This window comes from Prunus avium, chromosome 3 (genome assembly GCF_965620075.1).
Source record: "Prunus avium chromosome 3, drPruAviu1.hap1.1, whole genome shotgun sequence".
NCBI classification, from domain to species: Eukaryota; Viridiplantae; Streptophyta; class Magnoliopsida; order Rosales; family Rosaceae; genus Prunus; species Prunus avium.
The window spans coordinates 35,400,509-35,413,588 of NC_142286.1; the positions used below are offsets into that span (position 1 = coordinate 35,400,509).

The following is a 13,080-nucleotide window of genomic DNA, read 5'->3' on the forward strand; positions in this document are numbered from 1 at the left end:
CGGTGGTACTCTTTATCCTTAATTGGATTTACCTTCATTGGGGGTTTTTGATGACAAAGTTTTAATGAGGCCACATTAACACCTTATGTTCCAAACTTTTATCGTTTGTTTGATGATAGCGATGAATGAAGTTATTCTTATTTGATAAATAAATAAAAATAACTTTTTTGTTAGAAAAAGTGATAATTGTATTCATAAATTAGACATAGGGGTAATGCAAATATGGAAGCATAATAACCACACATGGTTAATACATATACAAACCACAAAAGGCCATTGAAATTTCGGCACAAAAGCCGCATGTCTGAACAAACCAGACATGAATCACAACTCTTAAATCTACCAATACAACTACAACAATTGTTTTGCCTTGCTAATAACTTTGATATGTTAAAAACTTTGGGGTTTTTCTTTCGTAATTTGGTTAATTGGTAAAAGAACATTTTGGTGGTGTTCAATCCAAATACCAAGGCTAAAACATTATGCCCTTTTGCTAATTGAACTTTTTTGGTTCTAAATAGCTTTTACAAGGCATTGGAGTACTGACCCAAAAAAAAAAGGCATTGGAGTGGAAAAGCCCTCAATTCTTGGCTCCTACTCTGTATTGTGATAGCTTTGAGGGTCCTATTCTCATATATTACTCATAATCCGTATGTTTAATTGTTGGTTTCTAAACTAATCTGGTTCTTGTGACTTGGAAGTTTTTATCTTCAATGAAATTAACATTTCTTGAATCTATCATCTGAAACTTCAACTCAGCTTAGAAGAAGATCATAAAGTTTGCTCTTGCAGCTGCTTTTGTGGTTGGCTGAAAGGAAAAGCTTGTTCATTGTTGATCACGACAGGGAAGCCCATCTCATGGGCTCAAGACCTCGCTTTGGGCCGCAAAGTCCAAACTCATCCCAAAAGAAGTTTTTTTTTTGTGTGTGTGTTTTTTTAATTTAAAATAAAATTTCATATTTTAAAAGTTTATAATATTTGTGATTTCCAAATCTTTATAAATTTTATTTGGTTTATTGGGGTATTTCATGTGATATATTAAGGTTTTTTTATATAAAAGTTTTACTGTTTGACTGATGTGATTAGCCAATGAAAATGGTGATGAATGGGAGAAATTTACAGGTTGACTTTTCGATGAAAATGTAGGAAAAGTACGCCGTCGTTTTCTGTGGTGTGATCGGCTATGCGGATCTCACATATGGTACGAGCACTAGTATGAGATGGGATTAGACCTTAGACTTAGACCTCAGACCTCTCTCTCTCTCTCTCTCTCTTTCTCTGTGTTTATATCTTAGGTACTCTGACACTGACGTTCATGAAACAGAAGCCCTATACAATATAATATAAATATAAGATTCCATCCCAACTTGCACATCTACAATCTACCTTGCACTTTTTGTCAATAGGGTTTTGAAGGTCTTGCAACCATTTAGTAACTTTTTAAGTTATCCGACTGTCAGATGAACTGTAAACTCAGACGTTAATAAGTTAATCATTACCTAAATTGCGTGGCCAATTTGTCAAAATGGAATTTGCTTTCTTTTCTTTCTTTTTGATGAATGCGGAATAAAAGGAGAGGATTTATTCACGATAAAAATGTTGTGAATTTGAATGAAGGAAGCTTACATTCAATGATTTTTGAAAGTTGGGTAAAGCAATCTTTGTTACTGGACCCAAATTATGTTGCTTGGTTGGGTTTTGACTTTTGATCGAGGTAAAACTTGAGAGCATCATTATCATCAATGCTTGAACCAAAAAAAAAGGTAACAGCAGGTTCAAGTATTGCCAAAGTTAGCAGCTTCAGATGGCGTCAAAAGCTGATACATGCTTTTGTACCATTTGATATATATATATATATACATATATGGGTCAGATTCACGTATATACATACATACAACAAGTATTGGGTTCTGTGCAGCTTCAGAGCTTTTACACCATACCATACCTGGAAGCCTTACCTCAACAGAGGAGCTCGCTGACAATGCCCCATGATACATCTTACACAAAGACCAAACTGATCAAATCTTTTTGTTCTTCCTTCTTGTAAGCTTTTAAAGCTAACTTGCTGGTTTGATCTGAGATTTTAGTCACTTACTATTTTATATTGTATGTATCTTTCTCTGAAAACAACCTAAGTTCAAAGCTATTTGGGTGACCTAGAAAGCTGTTTGTATTGTGTCTCTAGGAGTAGGTGGATATTAGGCACCGCCCTAGGTTTTTATTATTTGGATTGGACAAGAAAAAAATGCTGTTTTGGTTTTGGATTTGCCAATGAATTTGTCTTAATTACTGGAAGAAAAATTGTACATGAGAAAAGACCCAATGGATTATGATTCATGAATGACTATTGACTGGGTCACTAGACTAGATATATAGAATGATCAAAACTATGTATGTATGTATGTTGATTTCAAAGTTGGGTAGGCCTGGAAGTCCAAGTGGTCCTCAAGGAGAATCCAATGTAAATCATGTAGCAATTTCATATGACAAGCTCAAACCCATATTCAGATGGAAAAAAGGAAGGGAAAAAAAATAGAAGCTCATAATTCTTAAATTAATCATTGTTGTTAGTAATCTGTCCTGCATAAGATCTGTGCAGGGCAATCTGTTATGATTATATGGTGTGGCTTGTGAGAAATACTTCCCTATTCCGTTATGTTGTTCATTTTTTGTCTATCTCGACTTTTTAATAAATGACATGAGGAGAGAGATAAGAAGCAAGGGACACGCAACGGGGTTAAGAAAGTTTTTCTTGTTGCTTGTTGGGTTGGGGACTATGGTTTGGCTGTCTGCACAACTTTTTGAATGCAGAGAGAGAGAGAGATGACTGTTTGGCCAGGTCACTTCAATGGATATCAAGCCAATCATCAACCAAATCGCATGCCACAGTGAAAAAAAGGTTTTGTTTATGAAATTATATAATAATATAATGGGAGTACACTGAAATATTTCCTATACCTTTTAGTAAAGATTATAATGATGATGATGATGATGATGGCATCAGATCCTGCTACCACAAAACCCAATTGGCTCCGCAGTTGGTAATTAGCCAAAACAGCTCATAATTAGCTCAAGACATATGTAAGTGGCTGCACTGTGTCATGAGCTAATGATGGAACCAATTGGCTATCTATACATACATATATGTATATATGTATATATAGATAGACGAAACCAAACTATAACTAGAGCGTTTCACTGTGATGCAACCGTGTCATGAACTGACTCTTTTCAGGGGAGTATAGTCCAGTGTGGTATGCCACATAATAATATTGCTCATAAGCCTGAGTTGTGATAAGGTGACACTGACATCCACCAGCTTTGAGATTTTGGCACCATAGAGAAAAGAAGTTACCGTCATTCGTCCACGTGCACCTGCGTAATTTATTCATGTTAATGTGCACCTGCGTAACTTATTCACGTTATATACATATGAAATTTACAATGCATTGGTGGCACGCCGCGTGGATAATTGACGCTAACAAAAACCAAGTCCAATAGAGCACAAAGGATCAAAGTTTCTTGCAGTTAACTTTCAATTTAAATCATGCCTCTTGTCTAATATGGTAGGTCCTTTTGGGAGCACTGCCTCACCACTGCCAACTAAAAGTCATGAAGATGGTGAACCAGGCATGGTAGACATTGTTCTGGCTCGCTTCATAAGTATGCAATAAAGATAACCATATTATTCAATTCAATCTTTGCCTATGGGAAAGCAGAGTAGGAAAAACAAATGCAGTGTTTGTGCCCAAAAGAGGAGCTGGCTTGAGCACACACAAAAACCCGCCACTATTATTAAAGGCATGAAAATTCATAATCAAGTGTGTTTAAAGTTTAAACAATCAACACGTCCTGCACCGATCAATTTAAAACCAAATCTTACTATTTTTTATATATATAAGGACAGTATATGAATTTGATAATTGGCATCCAACTTTTGCAATAATGTATGAATTTAGACGCGGATTCTAGCGTCCATGATGTCCCTTTAAGCTAGTCTAAAACTTTGAGTATGTTTTTAAATGTTCCAAGTCATAGAAAACAGAGAATGCATGTGCCATTGTGAAAATAGTGACGTACCTAATATGAATGGCGCCACAGACGCATACAAATAATATAAAATTACTCCCACAAATTCAAGGTAGGTGAGTGCCTAAGTACAATTAAGACATTTTATCACCCAAAAAAAAAGTGCAAGTATCACATTTTATATTATATTTCTCCTAAATTTGTATAACTATCATTGGAAAACTTGAGAAAATGTCTCGTTTTAAAATGATCGAAGTAGGCACGATGATGATTTTTATTGGATAAATATAAAGTTTTGAGAAATACTCTCAAGTAACACTATTACCATAACAAATCGAGAGTATTAACAAGATTTATGTTATATCAAGATTATTTGTGAATAACTTGAGAGAATTGAGATCCGTATTTTGTGGATTTGAAAACACTACAATCGACCTCAGATAGTTGGAGCTAGCTTTGTTTGGACCACTTGATTGCAAGACTCGTGATCATGCAGTTTTGGAATATTAAAAATCTTTTGCACCATCTGTGCAGCAGCATTACTATTTGGCTAGGTAGACAAATTGTGCAATATTGTGCATGCATCAGACATGTATGCCCAGCTGAAGGCTCACTTCTTATCTGGAAAAGCTCCTTTTGCAGCAATTCAAGCACCGTGAACTTATAGCTTTGATCACCTAAAGACAAAACTATTTACAGATAGCGACAATGCAACTTTTACAACCTCATGCATTTCTCATATCTTCAACCCAAATTCAATAAACTTTTAGCTGAAACTTAGGGGAAGGCATTAAAAAGATAATTGGTATTCTTGGCATACATATGTTATATGTATGAGAGAGAGAGAGAGAGAGAGAGAGAGAGAGAGAGAGATTTAGCAAAGGGTTGGGTTGTTTTCAATCCCGATTCTCGAGAAAACCAAGTGTATGAACCTATAATTTCTGCTCAAAATTTGGCTGTTCACTGGTAAAGTACAAACCCAACTCAGCTCCCTACAAATTCTGATAAAATCTTTACAGCTCAGGTGCCTGGTGGCAGCGACCTTTACCTCAGCAGCATAGTAAAACAGTAAACATAGTTTAGACTTTAGACTTGGTCTATTATTAGACTTAGAAGTTAGATATATAGATGGACATAGATAGATTATAGATAGATGCCAAGCTCTATGGAAACAGGGCAAATCTGCTAATACAGTCCTAAAGTACTCGTAAACTCCACAGCAACCAAGTAGCTAGCAGTAAAAAATTAGAATACAAATTAATTTATATTTTTATTATAGATAGAAAGAAATGAATGAGTAAACAAAAGACTTGAACAGAAAACGAAAACCTCGTCTCCTTCCCACGAGAGGGATTTTCCCATAAACGAAAAGCCCTGACCCCAAAGCCATTTTCTTTCTTTTATCCCTCTCTCATGTCATATCATGCATTGCAAGTAGTTTATAGAGAGAGAGAGAGAGTCCTTTAACCCCTTCTCACTTCTCTCTCAGTTCACCCCACGACATTTGTTTTCCTTCGCCAGCTCATTTCATTCATTCATATTCATTCAACCCCATTACCAACCAACCTCTTTCTCTCTCTATCAAACTCCTAACGCTTATTATTTTTTTTTCTTTTCTTTTCTTTTTTTTCTCTTTCTATCTACAAGACCACAACTTTCAACGTTTTCCTCCACCAGATCTCTTGGAATAAATCCATGGAGATGCGTGCCTCTTAGACCCTTTTAATTACTTGCCTTTCTTTGTGGTTTTCTGGGCTTTTTTGAGTTTTTCCTCTTGTTCCCAATAGAGCCCATTATCCATCACCCAGACCCATGTTATTTTCCTTGATTTATTAGCTTTTCACTGACTTTCTCTTCGATTTCTCTCTGAAAAGCCTTGTGGGTTTTCTGGGTTTCGATCGAAAACCGTTCTTTTCAGAGAGAAAAGCGAAAAAATGGCGAATGGAGTAGAGAGGGAAACTGGGTTGGTGCTGTTTAGCGATGATGAGCTGAGAGAGATGAGTGGGGTCAACAGAGGCTCGGACCATATAGAGGTCACGTGTGGCTGTACCAGCCACAGATATGGTGATGCTGTTGGGAGGCTTAGGGTTTTCGTCAATGGTGACCTGGAAATCACCTGTGAATGCACCCCTGGTTGTCAGGAAGGTCTTTCTTTCTGCCTTGCTTTGTTGTTTTTGGGAAAAGGGTTTTGATTTTAATGCATGTTAAATGTGCGTACCTGTGTTTTGAGTTCGAGTTCATCGTGAACTGGGTTTTGACGTTGATGGGTGTCCCTTTCTGGTCTTTTTAATCTGCCGTGAGATAAGAGTTTGTATTGGTGTCGAGTTTCTCTTTGCAAGTTGTCCATTGTATTTTTTCTGGTTATACAGTTTAAGTGTATGTTGTTTTGTCTCAGTGAATGTCTTCTCCTTGATTTTATGCAACAACGTAATGCAGCTATGTACTTGTACACTTTCTTGCTTCATATGGTTGAGTTTAGATTGTATCGTGGTCTGTTTGTTGACTAAGGGGCTCTTCTTTGGGGCGGCGTGTTGAGAATTAAACCTACATTGCCATTGTGGTGGTGATCGGGACCTCCTGGACTTGGTTTTGGTTTTGGTTTTGATGTCCAAATTCTGTTCTTTCTTTCTGTTCTACAGAGTAAGATGTTGTGGAGTTGCATACCATTGTTAGTTTTTATAGGGTTTTATCTATCTTTCTTTCTTCTTTCTTGTAATTTGAACAAGTGTGGTTCATGAAATTGCATTTTCATCCTTGGCTTATTGGTATTGATAGTATTTTTGTTCTTTGGTTATCAGTGTTTCTTGCAGCTAATGAACTTTGCACTTGATTTCTGATGAGCAATCAAGCGCATAACTTTCAAGCTAGGCTTTGTTATTTGATGTCTTTATGAGCATCTGGTCTTGTTTCTACAGTAATATTATCAATAAGCAATGAGAATATGGCGTGGAGTTTTCAAAAGTACCTCTTTCTGACAACCGAGGATCTGAAAGTGTTGCATCCTCATAATTATGCATATTGGATTTGCCATAGCTCATGGACTTTCTTTTCTTTCTATTGAGTACTTTTAAAACATTAGAGGATCTAATAAGATTCTATGTCTTCGCTGTACATTGAATTTCCAGTTTATTTTCCTCATCTAAAACTTGGTACATTAAGGACAGTTGTTCTGTTCGTAGAGCAAATAGTTACCTTGAAGCCATGAATAGGAAAGCTATTTGGTTACTGTCTTAACTTCATAACTGAGACCACCTGCTTACAACTTTCTTGTCTTGAAGTGATGTCTTTGTACTTTCAGTACTTTTCGTGTTCTAACAAGATAAAGACACAGCACCTTAATGCTTAATTATGTAGTTAACTTAGCTATATCTAAGCGAGCGTGATGCCTTGAGAATATCCAGAAAATGGTAAAGGTTCTTTTTCTTTTAGCATGTGAAACTTTACCTGGCAGGAATGCAAGCCTTTTCAAGTATTGTTTAACTACTTTAAGTGATCATGAAGAAAGCACACATTGAAGTGTCTGATGCTTATGGTTATATTCAGGTTTTTTGTTTCAATTTCATTTCAAATCTTGCATTTTAAGCATCTGAATTTTTCTCTTTGTATTTTAATGACTAGACAAACTGACTCCTGCCGCATTTGAGAAGCATTCTGGAAGAGAGACAGCTAGGAAATGGAAGAATAATGTTTGGGTAATTGATAATGGGAAGAAGGTTGCACTGTGTAAAACAGTGCTGCTCAAATACCACAACGAGGCATCAAAACATGCTAATGCTTCCCACAGATCCAACAATGGACGGGCTTGTCACCGTGATGAGTTTGTTTGCTGTACTAGATGCAACAAGGAGCGCAGGTTTCGTCTCCGGACAAAAGAGGAATGCCGGATTCACCATGATGCTTTAGCTGATGTGAACTGGAAATGTGCTGAGCTGCCATATGACAAGTATGTTCCTCTCTTACATTGAATAAATACTTTACTCATTAATGGATCAGGTTGTTTTTTTCTCTTATACTTTAGTCCATTAACCATTGTTAACAATGTGAAGCATATGAACAAGCTTGTTCCATACTTATGCTAATGGTGTCTAAAGTTATTACGGTTTTAATACTGTTCTACTCAACTTTTAGAACCATTAAATGATTGCTTATTGAAGCGTCTATAGTTCTATTGTTCACCTATTTTATGTTTATGTATCCTGTTCATTCAGCAAAAATAGATTTTACTTCAGAGGAATAATATTCTATTACTATGTAATGAACTCGAATACTGCCTTAGGAATACATAACCCTGAAAATGGAAGGCGCTAATTTTAGTAAATGTTATTCCACTAGAATGTTTAAAAGCTACCAGTAGGTATTTTAGTTTGGGGGTAAATCTATTTTCATGTTCCTTGTGACCACATCTTTAAAGTGTGTATGTTGTAAATTCGTGCAAACACCAAGTATATATATGTATTAGGTATGTTTAGGTTTTTAAAGGTTCAATAATGATGATGGGAATGGTTGTTTATGTATTTCAGAATAACATGTAATGATGAAGAAGAACGAGCAAGTCGAAGAGTATATAGAGGCTGTACCCGTTCTCCAACATGCCAAGGCTGCACTTCTTGTGTGTGCTTTGGCTGTGAAATCTGTCGTTTCTCAGATTGCAGCTGCCAGACTTGCACTGACTTCACAAGGAATGCTAAAACTTGAGTAACAATCGGTGGTCCTGATATTCTCTTTTCATCATATGGGTTATGTGCACCAATTATAGCTTCATTGAGAGAACGCCCGCCACCTCCCATTTCCCCGCATTGAAAAGAAAAAAGAAGCAAAAGAAGCATTGAAAAGCAGCCTTCAATGACATTCTCCTTATATGTTTAAACTTGTTTCCAGTCACCTGAGTTCAATGTATGTTGTTCTCTTGACTGCTTCAGAACCTTCTAATTTAATGATTTATTCTCATCATTTCTATTTGGTCAGTGTGATATTTTAGTTCTACTATCCTACCATTTTCAAAATTTCTTGAATTGTTGAATACTTGGAAAGCTTAAGATTGACCTGGAGATTCTGTCTTCTGTCATCGGGCATGCTTACGGTCTTCGCTAGATTAACCCTTGCAAATGAAAGAAAATACTTTATATACATTGCAAATGCAAAGTATTGAGATAGTGTAATACGAATTTGTGAGTAGAAAATTAGGTGATGAATTAAAGGATTTGAGCCCCGTTCTATTTGTTGGGGAATGAGATGGGAAGTTACATTGAGTTTCTATATGTATTTTTCTTTGCATAAGTTAGGGAGGACTAAACCCCTTGCAAAAGATTTGCCCCAACGGACACCGGAATACAAAATTCAACTTCTTTATTTTCTATATATTGCGGACACAACACAATTCAACATTTTACTAAACCAGAATTTCTCGACATTCAAAATTCGACTTCACCCAAGACCATTTTAACCTCCTAGTCCTCGCTTTGGAATTTAACTTCTACTAATAAATAAGGGCACCAATAGAATTTAATGCATCACATTGATCTCCATGCTGCAGGTATTATGTTCATCCATATACTGGACCAGCAAATACAAAAACGAGAAAATTGGCATCATGGAACAGACTATCAAAATCGGTAAACAAAATACAAAAGAACCAAGCAATTTCAAAACGGTGGCTCTTCTCATCGCCTATTGTAGTTTAACTTCAGTGTGCTTGGTGCAGCAGAGCATGCCATAACTTTCACCTTGATTGCTGCCTACCTCTTCCCCTTCCAAAATGACGACCCCCTCTATGAGAGGGTCTCCTTCCACGATTAGAAGATGCGCCCGGATTAAATTGCTGCATGCCCACATTGCCTGTATTTGCGACAGGCTGTGGCATATTACAGTTCTGTTCAACAGGCAATCTATTCGACAGCATTCCTTGGTCTGCATTTAAGGTCGGGTGAGTAGGTTGGCCTTGTAAACCCATCCCGAATGCATTTTGGTTGAAACCATGCTGACCCACCATCCCCTGTGGATACATGGGTCCTGCAAAGGCATTCAATTGTTGACCTGGTGTGGGTTGGCCCTGTAAACCTATCCCAAATGTTGTTTGATTGAAGCCATGTTGACCCATCAGCCCCTGTGAATACGTTGGTCCTGCAAAGGAATTCAACTGTCCACCTGGTAAGACAGCACCAGAAAGAAATCTCTGACCTTCAGCCTGCGGATAGAATGGCAATCTCTCCGGAATAGGCATTTGATAAGGATATTGATGATTATAGGGTGAAGGCCATGGCGAACTATTATTTGGAAATCCATTAGGGAAGGATGTATTTTGTTGCTGAAACGGCATCCCATTTGTCCAAACTCCATTTGAAGTTGCGTTCATACCAGTGGCCTGTGTAGCAGCTGGAAATGGTGGAACTAATCCAGTCCCACCAACAAAACCTTGTGGTGCTGCAGAAGAAGATGGACAATAACCGCGATCAAATGATGGTGCAGCTGGAGAGAAATGATGTTGGTGTTGATTGGGAGGCAGCTGACCTGCATCCTTTGGTGTTTGCTGGGGTGAAGGTTGATCATTTTTCCAGGGTCCAGGCTTGTTTTTACCCTTTTTTCTGTTGTTTTTCCTATTGCCAAGATTCTGGTCATTCATTCCCCTCTTTGTCATTTTTTGCATTCTCCTGTATTCAGCCTCTTTCTCATCATCTGAAAATTCTGCCTCATCTGACACCTCTTCATCATTTTTACCAGATGCATCATAACCCTTTTTGTAAACATCCTTGTTATTGAGCACATGATCTGCAAACTCCGGAACGAAAGAGACCGAAGTGCCTGCTTGTATTCCAGCAGGGATTTCACTTTCTGAATTGTATCTCACCACATAGTAAGGGTGTATGACAGGTCCGAAGATTTCATCTATCAACCCCAACGGAGATCTGCTTTCGGTTATCCAAAGAATTGAACCCTCGTTTAGAGGGTTGTGCTTCTGAACCCCTTCTACGATGGCTTGGGTACCAAGGATCTGTAAAATTGAAATTGACATCAAACTCAAACATTACCACAAATGTGCATCTTCTGGAGTGTCACCTAGATTCTACATTTTCAATGACACCAGAGATTGATGGAGTCCATGTTACAATATAGGATTACTTGCTTATGAGCTTACCGATAAAACAACTCCCACAGGCATCATCTGATGATGTGGTTCCAAGGTCACATTCACTGGAGGAATAGGTGGAAGTACCTGCAAAGTTCAAAACAATCTGTTTCAAGCAATTTGCAGACATATAACTGCAGAAAGCTAATTTCATTGACGGTTTACACAGAAGATGGCTGACAAAAATTCCAAAGTCAGTTCTGACAAGTAAAAGTAGCCTAAGTTAAGAGACATTGAAAAATAAAACCTAACATTATCATGCTGTATTAACTCCAACGCAAGCTACTTAATCTGCTTCAGAGTATTCAGACCAAAATACTGGCAATTCTGGAATCCACTAAATATGAGACTTATATGATAGAAAAAGAAGATCAATTCAACATGTGTTTAGACAGTGAGAAGGATAGCCGAATCCTCCTTTGTTGCTTGCTTAAAGATCTTAACTACTTTTTCTTTCCCCTTATCCCAACTAAATTCAACCAAGTCCCCATCCAGAAAAGTTGAGGTTGGCTATCTTCTCATCTATCTACACTAAAACGAAATCAACCAGTACCCCTCAGCTAAGCTAATTTATCAGTAAGGAGTCATGAAGTACCATTTCCTCCGTGACTCCAAGCAAATCAATGGAGACTTTTTGTCCACCTCTCGCCAAAAGTTCATAGCAGCTTATCAATTCAAAAGTTCAGTAATGGCTTCAAAAGCGAGAGAGGACCAATAAAAAAATTTCTTACCTCAAGCTCATTCTTGGACCTAATGGGTCCTTTCAGAGCTCCACCATCATCCTCTTCCTCGTCTCCATCATCAAAAATTTCAGCATCAGTCCAAGCAACCACTTCATCATCATCATCATCATCAGCAGCACTTTCATAATCTATATAGTCTGTCTTATCTCTCTTCTCCCCTCCATCAGCATCCCGTATCTCACCTTCTTCAATTTCACCAGCCTCGTCGCACTCCTCCACCTCCACCTTCATTTTCCCTTTCTTGTTTTCCTCCTCATCCATATCATCACCATCATTACTGCTGTCATCATCACTGCTGTCGTCAACACTCGAGCTGCTACTCGAAGACGACGATGAGGACTCTGAACTTTCATTCACTATTTCACTTCTAGCACCATTCTCACCTTCAATCTTGGATTTCAAACTTTCATTCCCATTCTCATTATTCTGTGGTTCTCTTTCTCCAGCATTACGACTCACTATTTCACTCTGCATACCATTCTCACCATTAAGGGCCGAACTTTCCTCATGCCTCTCACTCCTCATACAATTCCCACCATCAAGAACCGAATTTTGATCACACCCTCCAAGCAAACTGACCTTCCCCAGCTCTTCCTCAATAGAACAACTCAAATGTTCTGATATTTCACACTCCACCTTCTCCACAAAACCACAATCAATTGGCACAGACCCATCAACAGTCGGTTCAGATCCACAATCAATTGGGTCATACACATTAAAAATTTGGCCTTCACAACCATTTGCCTCTCTAATAAACCCATCTTCAACCACCTCAACCTTGACCTCCCCTGTTTCTGCCATATCAGGGTTTGGTATATCCTTAAACCAATCCTCTATGGACTCAAAATCCAAGAACGAATCTGCAAACGTCAGGTCTCTGGGATCAACAGGGTCAGGCGGGTCCTTTGAAATCTTGGTCTTTGAAGCTAGATCGAGGTCTTCGAGGGTTAGTTCAGGGATGAGCCCTACCATTTGAGAACGCAGACAAGAAGAACTCGTGTTGAAGAATGAGATAAGTGAAATTCCATAAGTGCTAATAGCAAGCGAATATAAATAGTTTGGGGTTTTGCTTTGAAACGGTCAGGTGCTTAAACCCTAGCTAGGGTTTTCAACCTCTTCAGCTGAATATAAAGATGGCGAAGTGTTCGGTAATTTGGTTAATTAAATCAAGAATATTTATTCGTC

The 13,080-nt window shown here is 37.9% G+C and overlaps 2 protein-coding genes across 2 annotated transcripts; one reads left to right on the top strand and one right to left on the bottom strand.

The window, feature by feature from the left end:
- Positions 1-5,383: 5,383 nt before the first annotated feature.
- ULT2 (Developmental regulator, ULTRAPETALA) lies at positions 5,384-8,979 on the top strand. Its single transcript, XM_088250318.1, has 3 exons — positions 5,384-6,174; positions 7,648-7,972; positions 8,550-8,979. Exons 1-3 carry the CDS (start codon positions 5,964-5,966, stop codon positions 8,722-8,724), a joined length of 711 nt encoding a protein of 236 aa, XP_088106444.1. The 5' UTR covers positions 5,384-5,963; the 3' UTR covers positions 8,725-8,979.
- A 534-nt stretch (positions 8,980-9,513) lies between these two features.
- NAF1 (nuclear assembly factor 1) lies at positions 9,514-13,047 on the bottom strand. Its single transcript, XM_021976660.2, has 3 exons — positions 11,884-13,047; positions 11,162-11,239; positions 9,514-11,017 (listed from the first exon to the last, which is right to left on the bottom strand). The coding sequence occupies exons 1-3, from the start codon at positions 12,865-12,867 to the stop codon at positions 9,749-9,751; spliced, it is 2,331 nt and encodes a 776-aa protein (XP_021832352.1). The 5' UTR covers positions 12,868-13,047; the 3' UTR covers positions 9,514-9,748.
- Between the last annotated feature and the right edge of the window lie 33 nt (positions 13,048-13,080).